The sequence below is a fragment of the Rhinolophus sinicus genome, linkage group LG17 (genome assembly GCF_036562045.2).
Source record: "Rhinolophus sinicus isolate RSC01 linkage group LG17, ASM3656204v1, whole genome shotgun sequence".
In the NCBI taxonomy this organism is placed as follows: Eukaryota; Metazoa; Chordata; class Mammalia; order Chiroptera; family Rhinolophidae; genus Rhinolophus; species Rhinolophus sinicus.
Window position 1 is genome coordinate 22,662,670 of NC_133766.1, and position 24,124 is coordinate 22,686,793.

The 24,124-nt window shown below is 53.7% G+C and overlaps 1 protein-coding gene across 6 annotated transcripts; it reads left to right on the plus strand.

Moving 5' to 3' along the window:
• The first annotated feature begins 1,762 nt into the window (after positions 1-1,762).
• On the plus strand, positions 1,763-21,265 carry SLC45A3 (solute carrier family 45 member 3). 6 transcript variants are annotated; one of them, XM_019752468.2, is made up of 6 exons: positions 1,770-1,918; positions 9,892-10,093; positions 14,200-14,594; positions 15,438-16,223; positions 16,926-17,191; positions 19,586-21,265. In XM_019752468.2, the coding sequence occupies exons 3-6, from the start codon at positions 14,423-14,425 to the stop codon at positions 20,021-20,023; spliced, it is 1,662 nt and encodes a 553-aa protein (XP_019608027.2). In that variant the 5' UTR covers positions 1,770-1,918; positions 9,892-10,093; positions 14,200-14,422; the 3' UTR covers positions 20,024-21,265. The 6 variants fall into 6 exon arrangements, with proteins under 6 accessions (XP_019608026.2, XP_019608027.2, XP_074178060.1 ...); XM_074321959.1 differs by having other exon boundaries at positions 1,794-1,918; positions 10,025-10,093; XM_019752470.2 differs by lacking the exon at positions 9,892-10,093 and adding an exon at positions 2,316-2,398 and having other exon boundaries at positions 1,798-1,918.
• The last annotated feature ends 2,859 nt before the right edge of the window (positions 21,266-24,124 follow it).

A 24,124-nucleotide genomic window follows, 5' to 3' on the forward strand; every position in this document is an offset into this window, starting at 1 on the left:
CTGGCACAATCAGTAGTAGTTAATTATTACCATGGTTCCCTGAAAATAAGACTGGGTCTCATATTAAGTTTTGCTCCAAAAGACGCATTAGGGCTTATGTTCAGGGGTGTCATCCTGAAAAATCCTGCTAGGGCTTATTTTCCAGTTAGGTCTTATTTTCCGGGAAACACATTATTATTACTCAAGGAGGCTATACCAGCAGAAAAAGGGGGAGGGAGCATTTGCCTAGCAGAGGGCCCTACAGCACCCTGTGTGGGGCACGGCCTGAAGAGCATATCCACCTGGCTTGGTAGAGAAGGGTCACTGCATTGGGGAGGTGTAACCTGGCACTTATCCAGGTGGCCAGGCTGCTGGGTGGGGTCCAGGATCTCAGACCACACTGTTTGCTCACAAGGTATAAGGCATGTAGGCCTCTGACAAAAAAATCAGAGAGGGGAGAGGGGGGCTCCTACTCCTCTGAGGGGGGACAACTCCCTCTTACTCTCAGTGCTCTTTCCCCAAGCCCGGAAAATACCACCATTCACTCTGTCTTGGCTCTGTAATTTTCCAGTTGACCTGGAACTCCCCCTGACTCCAGCCCTCTTTTCTGGGGCGGTGGGGAACATCAGCTCAGGGACCCAGGACTCCACCCTAGTCTCTCTGTTGGCCACAAATGGGTATGACAAAGGCTTTGGGAAGCCCCTGGGGTCCTAGAGGGTCACCTGCTGAAGGGGTACGTGCTCCCAGTTTTCAAGTTGAACTTGTTTAGTAACTCAGAAGGTAGATTCTTGATTTTTCTCTTCTCTGCTCTCTCCTGCACCCACTCTGTCTTCCCCAGGCCACCAGGGCTCCATTGTTGCCTTTCTTCTCTATTTCCCTTTCTTCTCTGTCTCCCAGCTGGAGGTGTCCTTAGAGATTATCAGGCCAATCCCTTTTACAGAGGCTCAGAATAGGGCAGGGACTTGTTCCACGTCACACTTGGTGAGTGGCAGGGCCAGCATTGGAACCCAGTGCCCCAATGCCCAGTCTAGGGCCACAGCCAATTAGGTCTTCCCTTCAAAGGTGTCTTCTTGTGATTTTTGTGGTAGTCAAGTGAACAATCTACAGCAACTGCAATTTCTTTCTACCCTAATAAAACTCCATGGAAGAGAAAAGACACAACTGGGTCCCCCACCCCAAGGCCAGCCTCCACCTCCTGTTCTCTGTCTCCCACCTGTAATGTTCCCTTCTTGTCAAAGGCATTCGGGAAACAGGTATCTGTTGGGATCTTGTTCAACAGCTGACAGAGGGAACATTTTACTGGCAAGTATCACCCCCTCCTACCTATACACACCCTAAGGAGAAAAATAAACGGCATCTGGCTTTTAACTTCAGGAAAAGGGATTGAGTTGGCTATGAGGAAGCTCTTTCTGCCTCGGAGAATAGCAAACAGTAGGAAGAGTAACTGGGGAAGAATGTGACATCTTCTTTCAGGGCTGGTCCTGGATGGGTGGGGTGCTGTTCTGCCCGGGACAGGGGTATTACCAGAAGAGCACATACGGGTCATGGTCACAGACTGGGAGGTGCCCCGCGTTGCCGGGTCGCTTTTACCTAAATGTCTGGGTGGCGAGCGGCGAAGGGGCGGTGCACTGCCCTAGGTAATGACAGGGCACTCTGGGAGCCACGGGGGGGCTGCCCGTCGCGGTCGTGCTACAAAGACAGCTTGGCGACTTCGCGCTTTCTCCTCTTGGGGACCAGCCCCACCCCTCCGGACCCCCTCCTGGCACCCCCCACCTCCGGCCTGTCTCGCCCCGCCCCCTCCTGGCAGCCCCAGCGCGCATGCTCTCTCCCCCCGCGGAGTAACCTGGAGATTTAAAAGCAGCCGGCTGGCGCGCGTGGGGGCAGGAGGGGGTCGAGCTCGCCCGCGCCGGCCCCAGTGACAGACGCTCGCCTGGGCCAGGTAGGAGCGCACCCCCTCTTCTCCCAGGGGACAGGGTCCCGGCGCGGGAAGGGGAGGGGCGCTGCGCGGCCGGGCCCCGTGGTGTCGCGTGCTTTGCGCCCCGCCGGCTGGGACCGCGCGGTGGCCGTCCGGGCGCCGCGCCCCCGCAAGTCCCAGAGGAGGTGACTCGGCAGCCGGGCTGCGAAGTGCGGGGCGCCAGCCCGGGTCCCCGTGGGGCTGTGCTTTCTTCTCGGAGGGCGGGCTGGGCTGTAGGCGCCCGGGCCCCGCTGTCCCAGGCGGAGCGGCGGGCGGGCAGCGGCGGGCGGACGGGCGCTAGCTCCTGTTGCACCTCCCGCGTCAGAGTTTTCTTTGGAAAGTTGCATGTATTTTCTTCCCTTGTCTCGGCTTCACCGGAAAGGGGCAGGATGAGTCACCGCGGTGCGCACAGCCCCGGACTTGGGAGCTGGGAAGGGGGCCGGCTGACAGGACGCCGCGGGAAAGGTGACTGAGCTTTGGGGATCTTAGTCTGGGGGCCAGGCTCTGGGCAGGCAGTTGAGGCTGGAGCGCGTGCGTGTGTGTTCCTCTGCCCCCTTCTCAGGGGAGGAGGGACAAGAGGCTGCGCGTTCTCCTCACCTGCCTGCCAGGACTCAGGTGGGGATGGTGAGGATTCTGAGGTCACCAACCAGATGTGGTGAGGTGACACCTGGGCCCCCGCTAGAGCCGCTCGGGGCTCTAGGTTTAGGCCGAGTATGGACCTGCTGGAGAAGCCCCCAGGGACCTGCGGTTTCTCCAGGGGGAGGGTCATAGTCTCCCGTCCCCCTCAGGTGCCGGAGCCCAGTGAGCTGCTCTTGCCCTTGACCTCTGAATCAGCTTCCATCGTCCCAACAAACACTTTTGACCTGCCCAGCTTTTCCCTCTCCCCAGGGCCACTCCCCTGTACTTCCTCTTTTCTCCAGGGGACAGAGTTGGGGGTAGGGAGGGGTTTGGCATGGTGGGTACCTGGTGAGGACTTGCCCTTTAGCTGTTACACAGACCTGATCCCAGTGGAGCGGAGACTAAGAATAGCCCAGTTGCTGTCTTGCTGCCCTGGAGTCTGCAGCTGGGCATAGCCTGTGGACCATGGCCCAGAGTGACTTGCTGGGCTTCTGGAAGCGTTGCTCAGAGGTGGAAGTGAGGCCCTGGGGACTTCTGACTGCTTCTCCTTATGCACTTAGCAGATCTCCTTTCACAGCCAGATAGCCTTGGTGTGGACTCACCTGCCCCAGGCCTGGGGAACAAACTGGCTTTTGGGAGCGGGGAAGGCAGGGCCCAGGAAGTGCAGGCTGGATGGGAAGCCCGAGGAAACCCATAGAGCAACTTCTAGGGAGTGAGTGGGACAATATATGAGGTCACAGCCCTTCAGTTGGATGGGTCCCATCCCCTCATTCCTTTCTTATCTCCTCCCCCCACGCCTGTCATGGAGCCAGGACTCTGTTGTTCTAAAAGTGCTCAGAAAAATGGAGCTTGAGTCAGCAGGATGAGTCTGAAGATAAAAATACAGCTGTGGATGAATGTGCAGCTGTGGACATACAGGCCTCAATTTAGTGGGAGGTGGGGTGGGGGGAAGTTTTCCTGTGTGCTCATGGAGTGTGTGGTGACCTCCCCTGCCTCTCCTGGCTCTCTGAGTTACCCTGGAAGAGGGGGATGACAAGAAGGAGCTGGACAAGGCTCTTTGGTGGCCCTCTGAGGTCCTTCCAGGCCACTGAATTGTGGCGGGACGGTGTGAATTCCCGTTTCCCAGCCTGTCCAGGCCTCTGGGGGGAAAAGGCAGAAACACGGGGATGGCTGAGGACTCCAAAAGTGAGATTAAGCACTATTATCCGGACCGTTATCGTCTGATAGCACAGCATCATGGATAAAACCCCAGACTGTCAGGAAGACAGGGTTTATGTCGGCCGCTCTCGTAGCTGCAGAATGTTGGGCAAGTTACTTAACCTCTTCTCAGCCTTAGTAGCCTGGCTGCAAAATGAGGATGATGATGATGAGGATGAGGATAAAACCTACTCTATAGCTTTATTTATTATATAATAAATATAGCACATAAATATTTATAAATATATAATTGTATGTAATATATAAAACATAAACATATAAAACATAGCTTTATTAAATCATGCATCTAGAGCACTGGACTGTGAGCTTGACAGGAAATAAGTGCTCAATAAATTAACTGGTATTAACCATATCCACTCTATTGCCTGTGACTGAATGGACAGCAGTACCCAGCCTGGGACTCCATTCGTGGGTTCTGCTGCAGACCCTGTTTCTTTGGGAACAAGGCCTCCTGGGCTTTGGGGTGTCCGTAGGACTAGGTAACTAGGTAAGTAAGTCAGTAGGTAAGAGGCTGAGCTCTAGACCCCTGCTGCCTGCGTTTGAACTCCATTTTCTCTTGTGGAAGTTTCTTCACCACTTTGTGCTTCCACTTCCTCTCTGTGAAATGAAGATATTGGTACCTGCCTGACAGTATTGCAAGGATTAAGCAAACTAATGTAGGTAAAGCTCTAAGAACAGCAGCTGCAGGTAAAAAGAGCTTGATAAATGTCAGCTGCTGTTATTTGGTGACAATGGAGGCAGTCACTGGCTTACACTGAGAGACCGGAGTTTCGTAGCCAGGGCGTTAGACCGTATGTAACTACTACACGTGAGCTGTGAGCGACACATATGCAGTGGAATCTGTGGTCCGGTGCAAAGAACAGACCAGACTGGATGTCCTGGGCTCTCCCTGTCAATATTGTGTGTAACTTTTAAAAAATCTGTGCAGTAACCCCGGCCCACTTACCTCCTCAAGTTAATAGTGATGGCGGTGAATCATGAGGTGACAGAGATGAATGTATATCCTGAAAGCTTAAGAGCCTTCTATGCAGAACATTTATTCATAGTGATTTTTAGGGAAACTGTATGGTAGGCAGAGGGTGCCCTGAATTTGGGTTCTACTCTGTCCTCCCTCCCTAACCCTTGGGATCCTTTGCACTGCTTTCCAGTGTCCAGAAGAAAAACCCAGCCTGGCTTTTCTTTGAACAGTCAGTGGCCCTGTTTGCTGGACAGTGAGGGTAGAGGCTGGACCAGTTGGTACCAGGCCCAGTGTCTCAAATGCTGATGCTGCTTGACTCCCAGCATTAGAGCTGGAGTGTGGAGCTTTGTGCAGTGTATTAAGTGTCCCTGCTTGGGGGCAGGGGCTGGTGACATAGCCATCACGGGATGGTCCTGATATCTAGCCAGAGCTTCCTGTTTAATCCCTTTTTCTACTACATGGTCTGTTTCCTCCTCCACGAGAAGTGGCACTGACCTTGAATGACTTGTGGGGCCTCTTGTTTCTGATGTTGGAGATGGGCCTATCTCACCTGTTGGCCTTGGTTTCTGTGTCTGTAAAACACAGATGATAATATTCACCCTGCAAGGTTACCGTGAGGATTGCATGAGATCGGCATATTTAGCAAAATGCCTGCACAGACCAAGTGCACAATACATGTTTGTTCCCTTTCCTCCTTGTTACTTCTGCGGATCAGTCTCTCTGGGAAGCTGGGATGAGCCAGCAAGAAGGGGGTTGGGGACCAGCCCCGGGTCCCATAGTCCCACCGTCCCTCAGTCACGGAATTCAGGCCAGACCAACTGCTTTGCCAGAGTGGCGGCCCCTGAGGGCATCCTGCCTGAGATAGCAGCCCTCTATCCGCAGTGCTTTCTGGCGTGCCCCCTGCCTCTCTAATTTCAAGTGTACTTTGAGCAGACAAATAGTGTCCAAACTGGCAGCCCCTGGCCCATCCCTAGGGATGTGGCCATCTAGCTTTCCACTTCTGGCTCCAGTCTCTAGAGAGAGCTGAGCACCCAGAAACCTTGAGTGTGGCCTGGCCATGAATCCCAGGCACGCTGGTCAAATCACATCAGACAGGAATCCTGATTCAGCCTCACCCGTGAGACCTTCTGTTGAGCAGCCCCCTGTCTCAGGGTCTGGGCAGGGCCTGTGCTTTCTGCTTTCCAGGAACTGAAGGGCTAGTGGGGTGTGGGGCAGGAAAGGACTGCAAGCCAGACCAGGAGAACCGCGAGCTAGGAGCTATTCAACCTTGAGGGCTGCTGGGTGAGTGCAGGCGACACTAGGGAGAAAAGGAGGAGCCTTGACAGCTTGGGTTCCAGGCAGCCCTGGAGGAGGCGTGGAACTTGAGCGGGACAGCTCGGGGCTCAGGGGATGGAGAGGTAGCCCCGGGGGTGGTGACTGGAGCACAGTGACTACTTTGGAAGCAAAAAACGGGCCCAGCGCTGATGAATAGCCCATGTTAGAACGAGGTCTGAGATCAAAAGCCAGTGCCACGATTTTGGGTCTGGTAGCCTTTCCCCCACACCTCACTAGGGCGGGGCCAAAGGAGAGGTGGGTGGGTGTGGACGTCCCAGGTCTCGGTGGCTGTGTTTTGCAGACATCTCCCCTTTTCTGCATAGTTCCAAATTGCTCGTCTTTCAAGGCTCAGCAACACAGCTACTTCCTTTAGGAAGCCCTAGAAGAACTGAACATTCCCCAGTTGGGGAACTTGTGTCTTTGCACCTGTGCCACTTCACTGCACTCTGATTGCCTTTTGTCTCTTCTGCTAAAGGGGAGGTGGTGGGGAGGCGCTGCAGTCCATTGTTCTCAGCACCTTCACAGAGGGCTGCCGCATAATTGGGGCTCAGTAAGTGTTGGATGGGTGGGTGAGTTTTAATGCTCTTTGAAGTTCCTTTGGAGGAGGTTCCTTTGCACACAATGAAGCATACTTCCTCCAAGGGTGGGCAGACTAGGTCTCTTTAAAAAAAAAAAGTCCTTTTTGGAACCTGCTCGCACCTTGCTCACCACTGAGTGACCTGTTTTTGAGAACACTTTTCCGTAGTACTAAGTCCAGACCAGAGTCCTCTGGTGATAAATAGGGCTGGTCCCAGACCCTGCGATATCAGGGCTCATAGGTCCTTAAGAGACCATCGAATTTGAGAGCCTAGAGGTGGGACGTGGCAAAGCTGGGACCAGCACCCTGGTTTGACGCCCAGCTCTGTTCTGCTCATCTGTGGGTCTGCACAGACCCGCTATGCCCTGCTTTCTTTCCTGCATAGCTCACCTCTAAGGGAAGCCAGGCTGCAGGCAGGGGGCAAGGGTTGTCTGTGCACAGATGGAGAGAGCTGCCTGGCCTGGCAGGTTCAAGTTCACTAGGAGGTAGGCCAGTTCAGGTTTCACTCTGCGGGGGCTGTAGGAAGAGAAGGGAACAGGGGGAGGGAGTTTCCCAGTGGCCTAGAGACTACCCACCTCCCTGTTCTCCCACACTCCTCTTTCTCCACCCGGACCAAGGGATTTCTTGGGACCACAACCCCACCTCATAGGGAAGCATTTATTGTGGCCCAAATAGAGAATGAATTTGGTTACTAATTGCTGCCAGGGACAGAGTCCAACTCTGGGAGGGAGTAGGGAAGAGGGCAATCTGCCCCCAGATGTCTTGGTTACTTGGCTCAGTTTCAGGTGACCACTGACCCTTGGTACTCTGTTGTGTTTGAACAGTGTGAAGACAGGTGAAGGAGAGGCCAAGTGCGGCTGAGTCTCCCCGCGTGGTTCCCCTTATCGCTCATTGGTGCAGTGCTATGACCCCCGCTCCACCATGCCGTGTGGTCTTGTCAGTGAGCACTCAGTGGGCACCTGTCCGTGGAGAGCCCCCTCCCTGGGTGGGGTGGGGTGGGTTGTATGTGAGATCATATAGCTGTACAGTTGGAAAGAACCTGAGACAGCATCTACTAGCTCTCATTTTACAGGTGTGGAAACTGAGTCCCAGAGAGGTAAAATGGCTTGTCCAGCTACACAGCTACAAAAGTTGCTGAAACTGGACTACACTGTCCTGGCCCCCAGTTCACAGCACTTTCCAGAATTTTCAAATGGTTTGAATTTTCCATTCAACCCTTTTTATCTGTGTCACCTTGGGCATGTTAATGAATTTCTCAATCTTTATTCTTGTGAAATAGGAATATTAAATAGTACCCACTTTGTAGGGTTGTACAAATGGTATGAATTAGCGAGAGAAGGTATGTCAGACACCCAGCAGATGCCAGACACTTTCCGGACAGTTAGCAGGTGTTGGCCACCATGATTATTTCCCTTGTGGATGGCTGCCACCCTGTTTCATAACTTTGGGATGTTTACCCTGCCCTCCATCTCCCTTCGCAGCCTGCTGACACCAGGCAGGTCTGCTGCAGTGACCTCTGCTCACCTGTTGGGGCCAGCACCTGGGGAGGCATTTACATTCTTGGCATTCCTCTTGCTTCTGGGGCTGAAAGAGGCAGCCCTAGTGTGTGTGTGTGTGTGTGTGTGTGTGTGTGTGTGTGTAGGGGGGCGTGAGGGGAGGAGGCTCCAGGTTGAGAGGGGAATGGGAGAGGGAAGAAAGGGGTCGCTGGTCGCTCTCTGACCTCTGCTGTTCCTGTTTGGGAATGAGAAAGCCCTCTCCCAGTTTTCTCCACTGAGTTTTCTCCCAAACAACTGAAGGAGAGGCTGCCAGGAACTTCCACATACTTTCCTCAAACACACTTCGTGGCTGTGAGGTTGATGGTTTTGACCTAAGTTTCCTTGCCTGACAAATGGGTCTATTCATTTTACCCACCTCATCGGGAGGTTGGAGAATTAAAACACTTGGAAGAGTGCCTGGCATGTAATAAACCTCAGTGGTAGCTGCTCTTAATAATTACAGATGAGGAAACTGAGGCTAAGGGAGGTCAGATAACAAGGTCACACGTTGTAATAAGTGGTGGAGTTGGCGAGCAAACCCAGGTCAGGCTGATTGCCAAACCTAGGTTACACTACAGAATCCTCCAGGTTCAGAGGCCTGTGGCCCCTGGGGTGGAAGAGCGCATCCAGGCTGAAGAGTACTGTGTGTCTTGGCTGGTCAAGGGCACTTGGTCAAGGTGACCTAGTGTGACCTTGGGTCGAAGCTGTTCTCAGAAAGGAAGTCTCATCGGAGGCTCATTGCCTGGAGTCAGATATATGTCTGTGTTGATTGTCACCATGGGATTGCCAGGTGACCCTTGGGAGGGGTGCTTCACCTCGGCTTTAGCTGGGACTGACTGGCCAAGGTGAGGGTCAGGCCTGTCACTGGATTGGAGAGGGATGGGGAGGGGGAGATCAGCGCACTCTAGGGACTGCCCGCTGTCCTTTCCCTCCCCTCCCCAATCTCCTCCGGCATTTGTTTCCTTTCAAAAGCTGGCCTGGGGCTGTCAGACAGGGCAACAAAAGCAACTTTCCTCCGAGCCACTGCCACCTGTTGGGTTTTCACACGTTGAGGGTGAGTGGGGGAGGGAGCTGTTGCCCTTTTCCCAGTGTCTGCGCTGTGCCCCCTCAGGCCCCCCAGGGGCCTGGGATTCTTTGCTGCCCGATGTGACAGGGCTCATGAGCCAAAGAGGGTGCCTCCCCCCCCCCCCCAGCAGCTGGAAGGGAATTGAGTGGGAAGGGGTCGGTCTTGGCAGCCGGGAGAGAGTTTGATGGATTACTCTGCAGGCCGAGAGGTTTCTCCCTAATCCCCCTTTGTGTCCTGGCCTGCAGCCCCCTCACTCTCTCTGACAAGCTGCTGAGCAGAAGGCTTCCAGTCCCAGTGAAGAAAGGCAGCTCAGCGGGCGAACTCTAAATCCCTGGCCTCTGGGCCCTGGGGGAGGCTGGAGCCGAGAGCAAGGCTGGGGGAAAGAGGGGGTGGATCTTCTTCCTTCTGTCTGGCCCTTATTCTTTCTTACAGTCCCTGCGGCCTGCGCCTCTGAGGTTGCATTCCGAGTGGGGTTTTCAGGTGTCTGTGGGAGCCCTGCGAAGCTGTGGGCCTCAGCTATTTGTGCAAATCATTGCCTTTTTATAGGGTGGGATCAGGGAATAGCAGACCCTCCCTTCATTGGAAGTATTTGAACCCAGAAAATCAAAGACTAAATATGGGTTGGAGGGCACGAAGCCATGTACAGTCTAATCCTGTGTCCCCTCTTCCCAGCTGCCCGGGTAGGAGTTCCCATAGCACAGCACCCCTGACAAGGGGGTCTGTACCGATGCACAGCTGATTTCCCCCAAGGATGCTCATTGCAGCTCCTGGCTGGCCAACACCTCAGTCTTCCGGTGTGTCCTAGGGCCCTCGTGGATCTGCCATGAGGGTGGAGCTCATCTGGGGAGTGCAGCATGCTGCGGGGTTTTACTAGGTAAGGACAAGGACGTTGGTCGCATGGGATTGAGGTAAGCGGGTGGATGACAGGGAGGCTGGGCTGGTAACCCCCGGACCTCTTCCCTGCCCCCAACCCAGAGGACCTGGGAGAACTGTACTCGGAACCAGATTCTGGGGTCCAGGCCTGTGGGGAGGAATGGGGGTCTTGCCTACCCCTCAGTCTTACAGCTTCCACCTGCTGTGGCTCCCCACCCGCCTCGGGCAGAGAGTGAGTTGGGGCAATTGGCCTGGCGTGACCACACCCCCTTCTCCCACTGAGTCATCACCCCTCTGGCGAGCCTACCCCCATCCCCAGTTTCCTCCTCTGGGAGGGGCTGCCCGGCGTGCAGAGTTGAGGAGCAGGGTTGAGGAGCGTGTTTCCCCTGGAGCTATGAGAAAGCAGCCGTCTTTGTGAGTGTGGAGGGAGGATTGCAGGGTCGCAGGCTCGGCAGGGTCAGGCTGGGGGCTGCAGCCGTTTGATGTGCCTGGGAGGGGTGTGGGGACGCTGGCCCGCATAAAGAGGCCATAGAATTGCCGCCTGACACTGGCCCGCGGCGGGGCTGCCACAGCCCAGGCTCCCTCTGGCCTCTGTCTGTCAGCGGAGGGGACTCCCCCCCCCCAGCTCCACCTCAGCCTTGAGGGGTGGCAGGAGCCCCTTTGAAAGCCCTCAAAGGCCTCTTTATGTGTCCCTCTGACCCTCCCTTCCTGTGTAGGGAGCTACCGGCGTGGGCTTCGTCCCCTTTCCTCCCTCCTCCTCCACTCTGTCGCCTGAGTTTTGGAGAAGGTTCACGCCAGGTTTGTTCCTGTTGCACTTTCGTTTCCCCATCCTCTCTGCTGGGGCGTAACCTGCAGTGGGCTGCGATGGAGCCCATGTCTGCCCTGGGGGTGCCACGTGTTGGGAATTGAGGCACATAGGCCTCCTGATTTCTGCAGCTGGGCAGATTGAATACAGGTTCACTGACCCTGCCAGGGCCCTTGGCTCTCTGGGCTGGGGTTCTGCTCCCCCAGGGGTGAAGAAAGTGGGCCTGGGGTGGATCTCCAGGAAGGTTCCCAGAGGTCTCGGTTTCCTCCAGCTTTCTTACTGTCCCGTCATGAGGGGGGCCAGAGAGCAGGGGAGATGACTGGGACTTGAGAGAATCTTGTCCTAGAAGGCCTGTTCTTTCCAGGAGGTAGGGCCAGACTCCCCCTTTCTGTACCTCCACTTCCCTCCTCTTCCTGCTCCCTCCCCACCAGGTGAGCTGGGAGGCTGGCTCTTCAGGTTGATCTTCTGTTTGCCAGACAGAGTGCTCCAGGAGCAGGAGGGTCTGAGGCAGAAGCATCTCTGGGACTGGAGGGTATAGGGGAGATTTGGATCTTGTTTCTCTGAGGAGGGCAGGGGAGCTTCCCAAACAGGGGGCCCAACAGTAATCCATCACTTTCGTGTTTTGGTGAGAAGTGTGCCTGGGGCTGCAGGTAGGAGTGGGGGTAGGGCAGGCTGAGGGCAAGTGATGTTGAACCAGTTCTTGTCCGTTCACCTCGCAGAGCCTGGGAGCTGGGCAGGGCCTGGGCGTCTGTATTTGTGCCCCAGAGAGGAAGGCCTAGAGGGACAGCTGCTGACTTAGTGATGTGGGCCTCTGTCGTCTCCTCCACCCTGAAGGCCCTGGAGTAGGAATGAAGAGGGGAAGACTGGGAAAGATGTCAGGAAAAAGAAAGGAGGCTTTGGAAGGGAGAGTATTCTTATGGGCTTGGAAGTAATTTCTTAAGCAATTCTGGGCTGGAAAGAGTAAAGCCTGGGGGTGGTGAGTAGCCCCAGAGCACAGGAGAGATCAAAAGGGGGAGGACGGGCTCAGCAACCTAAGAAGAGAGTGGCGAGCAGGGCTTGAGCCCGCCTACTTCCTACCCAACTCCATTCAATGAATTCCTCACCTGGCCCAGCCCCCGGTTACCTGGTAAGGAGCCTCTTGGAGGCAGAGAGAGGCACTGGGGTGGGGGTGGCAGCTAATGGGCTCTTTGGGTTGTAGGAGGATGAGGGGAAATTCCTCTTTTTACCCTTTTTTGCCTTTTTCCCTTGTGGGCTGTGGAGCCAGATTAAGGGAGGGAGGGAGGCAGGTGAGGTGAGTAATAGTTGCTGGAGAGTTGCAATTTATTTTAAACAACGGGAAGCAACCATGGCTTGGGAATGGGGCAGGTTGTGGGTGAGGTTGGGTTTGACTGGCTGTGTTTGCTCAGGGAGAGCCTGGTCTTTAAAATCCCAGAGCAGGTGAGTGTCCAGGCCCTGCCCAGGCTGAAGGCAGGGGGTGGAATGGGCTGGAAGCCTTTTGACCCAGAACCCCTTCCTCCAGGCTGGAAAGCACCACCCCTTGGTGTCTGTACCATCTCTTGCTTTCCTTTTGGGGGTGCTTTGGCAGTGTGCCAGTGGAGAGGGCCTCAGCTCAGCTGAACCCACAATCGCCTGGTTAAGACTGATGTCTGGTCCCCCTACCCCTGTTTTGGGATGGCATGGGTCAGTATTTTACATTTCTCCCCATGCCACCCCCAGAGGAGTCTGTGCACCTTCCCAAAGTGGTTAGTCTGGGTTTAAAGGGATCTGTGGAGAGGAGACCGGGGTTGCTCAGCCTTAGCTGAATTCCCTTCCTTCCTGGTCTACCAGCTAAAAAGCCCCAGAGGCATTTATGGGATGGAAACCTCTTACCCAGGACTGATGGCCATCTGATTTCTCTGTGGCACAGCTCAGAGAGCATCTACGACACATGTTGTAACACGCAAAGCCCTGTGGGGCTAAGTGTCACTTGAAAAGATAAAAAAGGTTGAAGTGCCAAATTATGAAATGCTGAGATTGGAAGAGGGAATGAATGAGGGCTGAGGGGTGCCCCGGGTGGGGGAGGGCACTGGAGCCGGGCCCTCCTCCACTGTGGGCTTCGCACAGAAGCAGTGCCCTTCCACAGCAGATGTAGAATTGAACCTGAGAGACAAGGGAAGGCTATAGCTCTGTGCACTCCCCTCCTTTGCAATGGGTGACAGGTTAGGGGACTCTCGCCTTTTCTCAGCAAGACGCCCCTCTATACCTCCTCTTCACGACTGACTTTCTCTTCCCTTTTGGTCACTTGCAAACAGGGCCGACTGCAGTGCGTGCTTTGTCAGGAAGCAAGGCCTGGAACCAGCGTCACTGGGGGTGCGGGCCACAGGGTGGGTGTGTGCCCAGGGCCATGTCTATGCACAGGAGGCAGGAAGGGCTGTGGGGACTTCTTTGCTGAGCATGGAGCTGTTTGGGGAGCAGAGAAAGGCTGCCGGGAAGTGGTGGGGCATCCTGCCAGTCCGAGGGTCACTGCGTCATGGCAGTTGTTGCGGTTTTACGTCCCTGTGAGGCTGGGACCTGGGAACAGTCTGGCCTGATTGTGGCCCCACTGTCCCGTGACAGTTGGGCAGCACACATGGGAATGTTTCTTCTCTATGAATATTGAGCATGGGGAGAAACTAAGGGAGAGGTTTTCAGGCCCAGGTCCTTCCAGGGAAGTGCTTTTTCAGTGGTGTCCATGACAGGTTCCAACCCGACCCAACAAACCACAGCCTCTCCTCCCTTCCCCCTTGTCCTAGTCCTTGGGGGTGGGAGTTATGGTGCAACGTGGCTCATGGCCAGGCAGCGCAGAATAGGAAGTGCTGCTCTTAACAAAGGGTAATTGAACAGCCCAGCTTTGGGAAATGGAGAGAGAAAAGCAAACAAACCTGGCCTGACAGAGTCTCCAGGGGCACCTTGATAACAGGGCCTGGGGATCTGGGAATTCAGTTGCTTTTATTTTATTTTATTTTATTTTATATTTTATTTTATTTCCATTCTAGGAGGCAAGGGCAATTGCAAAGATATTCCAAGACAGAGAATAACCGACATCTGTTTGGCTTTGGAATGTGCTGAGGTTTAAAAATCCTATTTACCTTATTAATTATGTCAGCCTTAGGCTAATATTAACAAGCACTTTCTGATTGGGCAGGACGGGGGTGGCACCTGTGGCAGGTCCACACCATCAGCCTGGGAGTGAACAGGATTCAGAGAATTCAGAGCAAATCCCGGAAATCTGCTTCTCAGCTCTTAACTAATACTCAACGTTTGATTGTCCTTGTCCTGTTTAGGATCTGAGTGATATGTCCCCGCCCAGGCACCCCACGGAAACAGGCATTTAGCATGGGCTGAGAAGCTGGACTTGCACAGAGAGCTGGCAGAAATGGGTTCCTGGCTGAATCCTAGGCAGCCGGTGGCAGCAAGGAGAGGCCTGGGTGTCTGGGGCAGGGCTGCGACGGAGCAGTTCTGGAGTGAGTGACTCGGCTGGAGCCCTCCCTACCTGCCTGGCCCACCATGGTCCAGAGGCTGTGGGCAAGCCCCCTGCTACAGCATCGGAAAGCCCAGCTGCTGCTGGTGAACCTGCTGACTTTCGGCCTGGAGGTGTGCCTGGCCGCAGGCATCACTTATGTGCCACCGCTGCTGCTGGAAGTGGGGGTAGAGGAGAAGTTCATGACCATGGTGCTGGGTGAGTCACCGCATCCTCCTGCCCTCCTATTCCAGATGCATGCTGGCCGGAAGCAGGGCAACAGTGTCTCTGCCCAAAGAGCTGCTCAGAGGGACACGTGCCTATCTACTGGGTTGATGTGGCTGGGGACAGGAGTGAGCCTGGGCTGAGGGGGGCCCAAGAGGGAAAGCAGAGGACAGGGACATGACCTGGTCACCACTGTACCCCTGGCCCCTGCGCAGTGATTGGCCCATATACAACAATGGAGAAACGGCCCTTCTCCTTGGTCTAGCCCTCTAATATGTATGTCTATTATCTCATTTAACGTTTGCAACAAGCCTCTGAGGTTATCCAGTCCACAGAGAAGATAATGGGGTCTATAAGAGGTTAGGTGACTGTGCAGCTAGCTACTGATAAGTAGGGTCAGGGGCTCCCAGCCAGGGCTCTTTCTTACCCGTGGGTCAGGGGCTGGGCACCTGCAGATGAATTCTGCAAAAGCCACAGAAAGCAAGCACCACCGCATAACTCCCTGGAAGAAGCGGCTCGGTCAGGATTATCGGCCATGGAGTCAGACTGCCTGTTAAAGCCCTGCCTCCCACCCTCCCTAGCCCCATGCCTGACACAAGTATCACTTATCAATTGTTCCATGCCTCAGTTTCCCCATATTAAAATGGGGCATTAGTGATCCTAGCTGTGAGGAGTAGAGTCCCTGCGAAGTACTCAGCACAGTACCCAGGACAGGGTTGGTCCTCCCTGTGATAGGTAGTATCATGGTCATTTCCATCCTTCTCAAGGAGGTCAGTCCCCCTGCCCTGTTCCTTAAGCGCTCCAGTCTCTGGCTCATACTACTTGCCCTTCTTGCAGGCATCGGTCCAGTGCTGGGCCTGGTCTCGGTCCCACTTCTAGGCTCAGCCAGTGACCAGTGGCGTGGACGCTATGGTCGCCGGAGGCCTTTTATCTGGGCCCTGTCCTTGGGCGTCCTGCTGAGCCTCTTCCTCATCCCAAGGGCTGGCTGGCTGGCCGGTCTGCTGTGCCCGGACACCAGGCCCCTGGAGTTGGCACTGCTGATCCTGGGCGTGGGGCTGCTGGACTTCTGTGGCCAGGTGTGCTTCACCCCCCTGGAGGCCCTGCTCTCTGACCTCTTCCGGGACCCAGATCACTGTCGCCAGGCCTTCTCTGTCTACGCCTTCATGATCAGTCTCGGCGGCTGCCTGGGTTACCTCCTGCCTGCCATCGACTGGGACGCCAGCGCCCTGGCCCCCTACCTGGGCACCCAGGAGGAGTGCCTCTTTGGCCTGCTCACGCTCATCTTCCTCACTTGCGTGGCAGCCACGCTGTTTGTGACTGAGGAGACAGCACTGGGCCCAGCCGAGCCAGCAGAAGGGCCGTCGATCCCCTCCAGGCTGCCCCACTGCTGCCCATGCCACGCCCGCCTGGCTTTCCGGAACCTGGGCACCCTGGTTCCCCGGCTGCACCAGCTCTGCTGCCGTGTGCCGCGCACCCTGCGCCGACTCTTTGTGGCCGAGCTGTGCAGCTGGATGGCGTTCATGACCTTCACGCTGTTTTACACGGACTTCGTGGGCGAGGGGCTGTACCAGGGTGTACCCAGGGCTGAGCCTGGCACTGAGGCCCGCAGACACTATGATGAAGGTAAGGCTTGGTGGCTGGGGGGGCTGCTGGGGGAGCTCCCCTCCAGGGGAGGCTCAGCCGGAGGGAGATGCCCACCACCTGTGCCTGGGCTGGTAGCTGTGCGTCTCAGCGCCCTCGTTTCCTCAGCGGGAAAATGGACCCTCTCTGTGTGTGCAGCTCATCAGAGCACAGAGCAGCTTGGCCTGCAGTCTCAGTAGAGCCTGGGACTGCCCTGAGAATTTGATCAGAGTTCTTGCCCCAACTTGACAGAAGAAAAGGCTGAGCTGATTTAAGGTCCAAAGGGAGTGGGGGAGTCAAGGCTGGGGCTCAGGTCTCCCTGGCCCTAACTTCAGTGTGCCGGCTGCTCCCCCTGCTGACTTTCCAAATCCCCTCCCAGCACCTTGCAGCTCAGGCATTCCAGAACTGTCTTGGAGCCTCTGGCGAAACTGTCCTTCTGTTCCCTCTAACCCTCAGCTAGCTGAGGCTCCCAGTCAACCCTCAGAACGTCTTCCTCTGCCCTTAGCCAGCAGCTCTGGCCACATTCCCTGAGGTCAGTGGAAGGGCCTAGACTCCTGTTGTTCTACAGGTAGTCTGGGAGGGTGCTGGGGAGCAGGGCTGGTCTACAGCAGACCTTGCACAGCCCCTTATTCTAAGTCTCCCCACATTGTACTGGGCCTCTCCCCCATCCCTGTCTGACCACCTCTTTCCTGCCTCCCTGTCCAGGAGTCCGGATGGGCAGCCTGGGGCTGTTCCTGCAGTGTGCCATCTCCCTACTCTTTTCTCTGGTCATGGACCGACTGGTGCAGCGATTCGGCACCCGGGCAGTCTATCTGGCCAGCGTGGTGGCTTTCCCTGTGGCTGCTGGCGCCACGTGCCTGTCCCACAGTGTGGCCGTAGTGACCGCCTCAGCAGCTCTCACTGGGTTCACCTTCTCTGCCTTGCAAATCCTGCCCTACACGCTAGCCTCCCTCTACCACCGCGAGAAGCAGGTACTCACTGGATGCTCCACTGGATACTGCGGGTGTGGGGGCAGTGGGGGGAGTGGGGCTGACTAGCCCAGAATGAGTGTCAGGCAAGAGAAGCTGGAGAAGGCATTCTTTGATCAGAGAGGAAGCCCCTGTAGCCCAAGGGCCAGAGACGTGGGCTGCGGAAAGAGGGTGTAGATTAGATCCTGGGAATGACTTCCTGGTGTCAGGACTATAAAGCACTTGACTGGAAGATTGCAGGAAATGTGAAACCCTTCTTGGGAATCCTGAAGAATCAGGCTAGCAGAAGCCCTCATCTGGGCTGGGTTGTTCTGTGCAGAGGCAGGGGGCTGGATCAGATGACCTCTGGGGCCTAGCTTCCGCAGACGGTGAGTGGGACTGGTCTGGTGCTGGCAACACCTCTCCTTATTCAGGGAGAGGCTGGAGGAGGCATTGTGACTGAGCGGTGCCTGCTCTGGTCTGCGAGATGGGGAAGCCTCCTTACTGCCCTCTCTCCTGGTGTGGCTTCCTTTTCTGTCTAATTCTCTCTTTTCTTTTCCTGTCTCACTCATTTGCCTCCATTCCCTTCCCCCGCCTCACGGCGGATCTCTGAGTCTGGTGCCTGACACCGCTCACCTAGGCACTGTGTAAGTCGGGGGGCCTCACCTAAACCGGGCCCTCCAGGGTCCCCCTTCTGTGGGAAGCCTCCTGACCCAGGCTGTGTGGTTGCTTTTGGCCCCTCCGCTGGCCTCAGTGAGCTATAGCCCTGGGTGTAGAGCTCTGCCAGACAGGCAAGAAGTTGGGTTGTCCTGAGGGAGGAGATGCAAGCCTGTCCTCAGAGCTTCCAGACTGTAAGGAAGACACAGCTCTGAGAAACATGGAGCTGAGAGGCTGGTTAACAGAATAGTAACTGCAGGGGTGGAAAGAGTGGTGGGAGGGGCCAGGGTCTGGGTTGCGGGAACCTGGTCCCTGACACCCCTATTAGCACAGCTGCTCTGGCTGGGGGTTTGGGGGCTGCTGTCCGGAGGCCAGGCTTGGGCATGATACTTGTGCCAGGGGGCCTGCTGGGGCAGGTCCTCCCCTCTAACTGAGGAGCACGTCTCTCTCTAGGGACCTCTCCAGCCTCCAGCCTCACTGGTCTTTTCTGGGGTGGCAGACAGGGAGGAAAGATCCAGGGAGGCCCATTCCAGGAGCTCTGATGGGACCCTTGGCTCTACACACCACCTGCGCCTGCCTTTACCCATTTCCCTGAGCTGTGAGCTCCCCTGGGGTCAGGTTTGGGCTCTGCCATGGCTCCCAGCCCTAACGTAGCCAACTCCGGAACTCTTCTGTGTTAGGCACTCGGGGGCATGGGGACAGTCTGATAAGTTGTAGCCTCTGCAGGGCCTGGTGACTGACCAAGGCAGATAGTGAGGAGGTAGGGAGAAGGGCGCCATTAGCACAGCTGAGGTGTGGAGTCAGGAGGAGGGTGATTCCTCCTGCTCCTTTCTTCCTAGAGGCTGGGTCTGCTGGACCCACCCTGCCTCACGGCTGGGGCCACAGACCTCATAGCAGGGCAGCCACTCCAGCCAGGGCCAGGGCCCCAGTGGGAGCAGAGCTTTTCTCTGAGGAGGGTGATGAGGAATTCCCCATGGCCAGGTGGTGGGGTACAGGAAGGAAGAGAGGCGAGCCAGTGTGGGGGGTTGGGCCAACAGGGGCCCCAGCCTTGGATTTTGCTCCTCTGTTCTTCCCCCACTTCCGCCTCTCCCCCTCCCATCCCCACCCCCACCCCCTGTTTAAGCTGTTGTTTCCCAGTCTAGTTGTGTAGGACACAGCTCCCTGGCCCACACTAGTGTTATGAGCCTTGCGCTCCCCCGCCCTGGCTGAGGCAGTCGGCTGCCCACCTCCCGCTGCCCACGGCAGCCCAGCTCCAAGGAGAGCCGTTGTTCACAGTCTTAGCTGTAGAGGGCGCAGCTCACTGGGCCATGTGGGAATCGAACCAGCGACCTCCACCAACCACCTGAGCCACCGGGCCGGCCCTGCCCCTCTGTTCTTACAGGTCTTTTTCCTTGTTTTCCTTCATTCTGCTAGTCTTTCCCTTTACCTTGGGGTTCTGTTCTCTTCCCAACCTGCAATACTGCATTTGTCTGCCACCCGCCTGTTCTAGGAGAGGCTAGAGGGGACTAGACTTCTGGTTTGATTTGTCCCATCCTGCCCCTCACTCCCACTCCTGAGGAGGGTCCTGACTAGACCCAGACCAAGCAGGGTCTCCCAGTTTTCTGACCCGCTGCCTGATTTTCATTAAGGCCCATTTCCTGGTTTCTTCCAGCCCCTGGGATAAAAGGCCAGGGTCTGTCCTCAGAGCTCGGGGATCCCATGCCTGGGTATACACCGTGGGTCCTTGTGCCCTGTCCTTTCCTCTGTTTTCCCCCTCCCCAGGTGTTCCTGCCCAAATGCCGAGGAGACACTGCTGGTGGTACCAGTGAGGACAGACTGATGACCAGCTTTTCACCGGCCCCCAAGGCTGGATCCCCCTTCGCCAATGGACACATGGGTGCTGGAGGCAGTGGCCTGCTCCCATCTCCACCCACACTCTGTGGGGCCTCTGCTTGCGATGTCTCCGTGCGTGTGGTTGTGGGTGAGCTGCCAGAGGCCAGGGTTATTCCAGGCAGGGGCATCTGCCTGGACCTTGCCATCCTGGACAGTGCCTTCCTGCTGTCCCCGGTGGCCCCGTCACTGTTTATGGGCTCTATTGTCCAACTCAGCCAGTCTGTCACTGCCTATATGGTTTCAGCTGCAGGCCTGGGTCTGGTTGCCATTTACTTTGCTACACGGGTAGTATTTGACAAGAGTGACTTGGCCAAATACTCAGTGTAGAGTACTTGCTACCCACTGAGGGAGGGCCTGCCTCACTGGGACCCAGCTCCGCCTATTCTATGCTCCAGTTAGCCGCATCGGGCTGTGGGGCTGGCCTCCCAGTGTCTATTGCTGCCAAAGTGGTGTGGCTCTCTTCTGCCACCCCGTGGCGTTGAGGTGCATAGCTGCACAGATGGGGCACCCCGGCTTCTCTCTCGCCTCTGCCTGATCTTTAGGGCTGGCTGACTGGTAGCTCTCCAAATGGGCTTCAGTCTGGACTTCTATAGGGAAAGAAGGGCCGGGCATTTGATTCGCACCCTGCACTGGAATGCAGAACCCTTAGGGGATTACCCAGGCTCAGGGTTCACAGTGTCCTGGTCAAAACATACCTAAAGAATGGATTTGGGGAGCTGAGTAAACTCAGCCACCAGATCCTATAGTTCCCCAGTGTTGCTCTTGCGTGGGAGTTTCTAGTGTGAAACTCTCCTCAGGATTTGAAAGTATGAAAGTTACTTGGGGGGCTGAGTCTTGAGAGAAGTGACACTGCCTGGCCCCACAGTACAGCCTTCCCACTAATCCCCCAGTACATGGCTTGTTGGCCCCTGTGTCACCATCATAGGGACACACGCCTTTAAATATTTAACTTATTTATTTAAGTAGAGGGGTGGTGACATCCCCAACAACTGGGTCCCCTGAGATGGCTGGTTATTGGACTAAGCGTTGCTAGACTCTCCTTCTCCTGGAGTGACTGGTCTGGCCCCAAAACTGCCTAACCCAGGAGCTTGGAAGCTCTGCTCACCCCAACTGATATCCCAGCTCCTCTTGCCCAAGGCTAAGGTTGCTCCAGGTCTCAGCAACCACCCTAGTCTCCCTCCTCTCTTGGCTTAGCCTGCCCCCACCCCACTTCCCTGTGCTCCCTCAAGGACGGGGCTGATGAAGGAGCTGCCCACCCCCTACCTTTCCCACTGGCTCCACAGCCCTCTCTTTGGGGCTGTTCTGGAACCAGAAGCACCCAGTGTGGCTCCTCGAACCTTTATCTGTCTCAGCCCCCAGGGCATATCTGTGCTTGATGACTCTTGCGCAGAATCTCAGGAGCACCCCCTGCGCGGGCTTAGGAGGTCTTATCTCTGGGGGGTGGTTTAAGTGCCGTTTGCAATAATGTCATGTCTTATTTATTTAGTGGAATAAATATTTTATACTGTATATGAGCAATCAGAGTATAATGTTTATGGTGATGAAATTAAAGGCTTCTTATATGTTTAATTGGTCTGTGTGTATCTTTCTTTCCGGGGAAGGACCAGATGTCAAAAATTATTCGCTCTCTTCTCAGTGGACCCTGTTTTGGCAGCCTCCGTTCCAAGCACTACCAGTAGATGGAGCCATAGACCGGCACTCTGTTATCTTTGGTGATGGGGTGTGGCTGTGCTACCCCCTGGATTGGAGAGTTCGTTGGGGAATATGGGGCTTCTCAAAGGGCTTGTAGTGTGTCCAAAGAGATGGAACAAGCACCCCTTATCAAGCATAGGAACGCACACCACCTAGCATGTGCGGGGGAGGATTTGACCCCACTATACCTTGCTTCCTACCCTTTCCCATCTCCACAACTTCTGCCGGGCTCAGGTCAAATTCAGAGTCTTCCCTGCCTTGTCACCTCCCTCACCCCTCCAAACTTGACAGACCTTCCTGTCCCTTAAATTCAAGTGGTCAGCAGCAAGAACTAGATCATTTTTTAAATGATCTATATTTCATTTAACTTTTTATTATGGAAAATTTCAAACATAATTGAGTAATGAGCCTGGTATAATGAACCCAACTTCAACAATTATTACATTCTGCCATTTTTGTTTCTTCCCCCACCCCCTGCCTTTTTCTTTCTGGGTTATTTTTAAAGTATATGGCAGACATAATTCATTCAACTTGTTAATATTTCAGTGCATTGCTTTAAGAAGTAGGACTTTTTATTTTTTTACTAAGATTTTATTGGGGAAGGGGAACAGGACTTTATTGGGGAACTGTGTATTCCCAGGACTTTTTATTGGGAAACAGTAGTGTGTTTTTCCCAGGACTCATCAGCTCCATCCAAGTCAAGTTGTTGTCCTTTCAATCGTAGTTGTGGAGGGCGCAGCTCAGCTCCAGGTCCAGTCGCCGTTGTTAGTTGCAGGGGGCACAGCCCATCATCCCTTGCGGGAGTAGAACTGTCAACCTTGTGGTTGAGAGGACGCACTCCAACCAACTGAGCCATCTGGCCACCCAGGAGCTGAGCGGCAGGTCATTGACTTCATTCTAATTGTGGAGGGCACAGTTTGATTCCCCATGTGGGAATCGAACTGGCAGCCCTGTTGCCCAGAGCTCGCGTTCTAACCAACTGAACCACCCATCTGCCCCAGGAATAGGACTTTTTAACAACTCAATCACAATACCATGAACATATCCAACCAGCAGTAATTCCATATTACCGTTGATTAACCAGCCCATATACAACTTTTCCCGATTGCCTGGAAAATGTCTTTTATAGTTGGTTTGTTAAAATTAAGATCCAACTAAATTAAACAACTAAGATAAATTGCACTTAGTAGTATATCTTCTAAGGTTTCACTTAATCTCTAACAGTTCCTCTTTCTTTTTTTTAATGCCATTCATTTGTGAAGAAACAGTCATTTTTTTTCCTCAGAATTGCCCACTTTCCATATTTGGCTGACTGTGTTCTCAGTGTTAAGATGTTCCTCTTTCCTGCCTTTCCCCCCATTAGCCAATAATAAAATCTAGAGACTGGATTAGATTCATATTTGATTATCCTATCATAGGGACACAGGCCTTTAAATATTTAACTTATTTAGCAATACCTTCATACATTCCTCCCACATAATTTCGAAGCAAATTTCAGACGTCATATTTCATTCCTAAATATTTCAGAATATATTTCTAAAAGATAAGGACTTATTAAAAAAAACATATAGTCACATTACTATTATCAGACTAAAAAATAATTCTTTAGTGTACTCAAATAGCCAGTGTTCACATTTTCCTGTCTCATAAATTATTTTGCATAGCTTTTGCTCAAATTGGAATCTAAATAAGTTTCCATATGTTGCAATTGATTGATGTGTCCCTTAAATTCTTGTAATCCATAGGTATCTCCTCAATTTTTGTTTTTTTCCTTGCAATTTATTTGTTAAAGAAACGGTTGTTTGTCCTATAGATCATCTGGATTTTGCTGATTGCATTTCCATGGTTACACCATATATATTTCACATGTTTTTAGTGCCCCTGTATTTTCTGTTAAATTGGTAATTAAGATCAGAGGCCATATCAGATTTGGGATTTCTTTTGTTTGATTTTGCAATACTTAATATATTTGTGTACTTCCATAGAAGGGAGCATGTATTGGCTAGTTGTCTTCCTTTTTTTCTTTTTTAAAGATCTTTATTGAGATAGAATTCATACACTGTTAAATTCACCTTTTTAAAATGTACAATTCAATTGTTTTTAGTGAAGAAAAAAATGATTTAGTGAAAAAGAAATGATATTGATAATGGACCATGATTTGGAACATCTTTTTTTTTTTTTTTTTTTTTTTATGGAATCCTGGAGTTTTGTTTTTCTTTTTTTTCCTTTTTTAAAATTAAATGTGTTGGGGGTGACATTGGTTAGTAAAATTATATAGGTTTCAAGTGTACAATTCTATAATATGTCATCTATATATTGCATTGTGTGTTCACCACCCAGAGTCAATTTTTCTTCCGTCACCATATATTTGACCCCTTTTGCCCTATTCTACCTCCCCTGCATCTTTCTCTTTTGATGTTAGTAGCCATTGATGTCTTTACTCAGACTCGTTATTTCATAGGCATTGGAAATAATATTCCTTTATTTCTTCAACAAGTGCTTGGCCTCTTCCTTGCATTTACCAGTTTTCAAAATAATGAATTGATTCTCCAGCATTCCCCAATGATGACAGAGAGGTTTTTCCCTTAGGGGCATTATATATTCAAGAACTTAAATATATTTGGTGTGTTTCAGTCCTTTGCAGTTGTTCTTCGTGTTCAAATTGTCCCCATCTTTGGCCAGTGGGAGCCTCATCAAGTTGATTTCTGAATCCTTTTGACATAATGCTAACTGGTC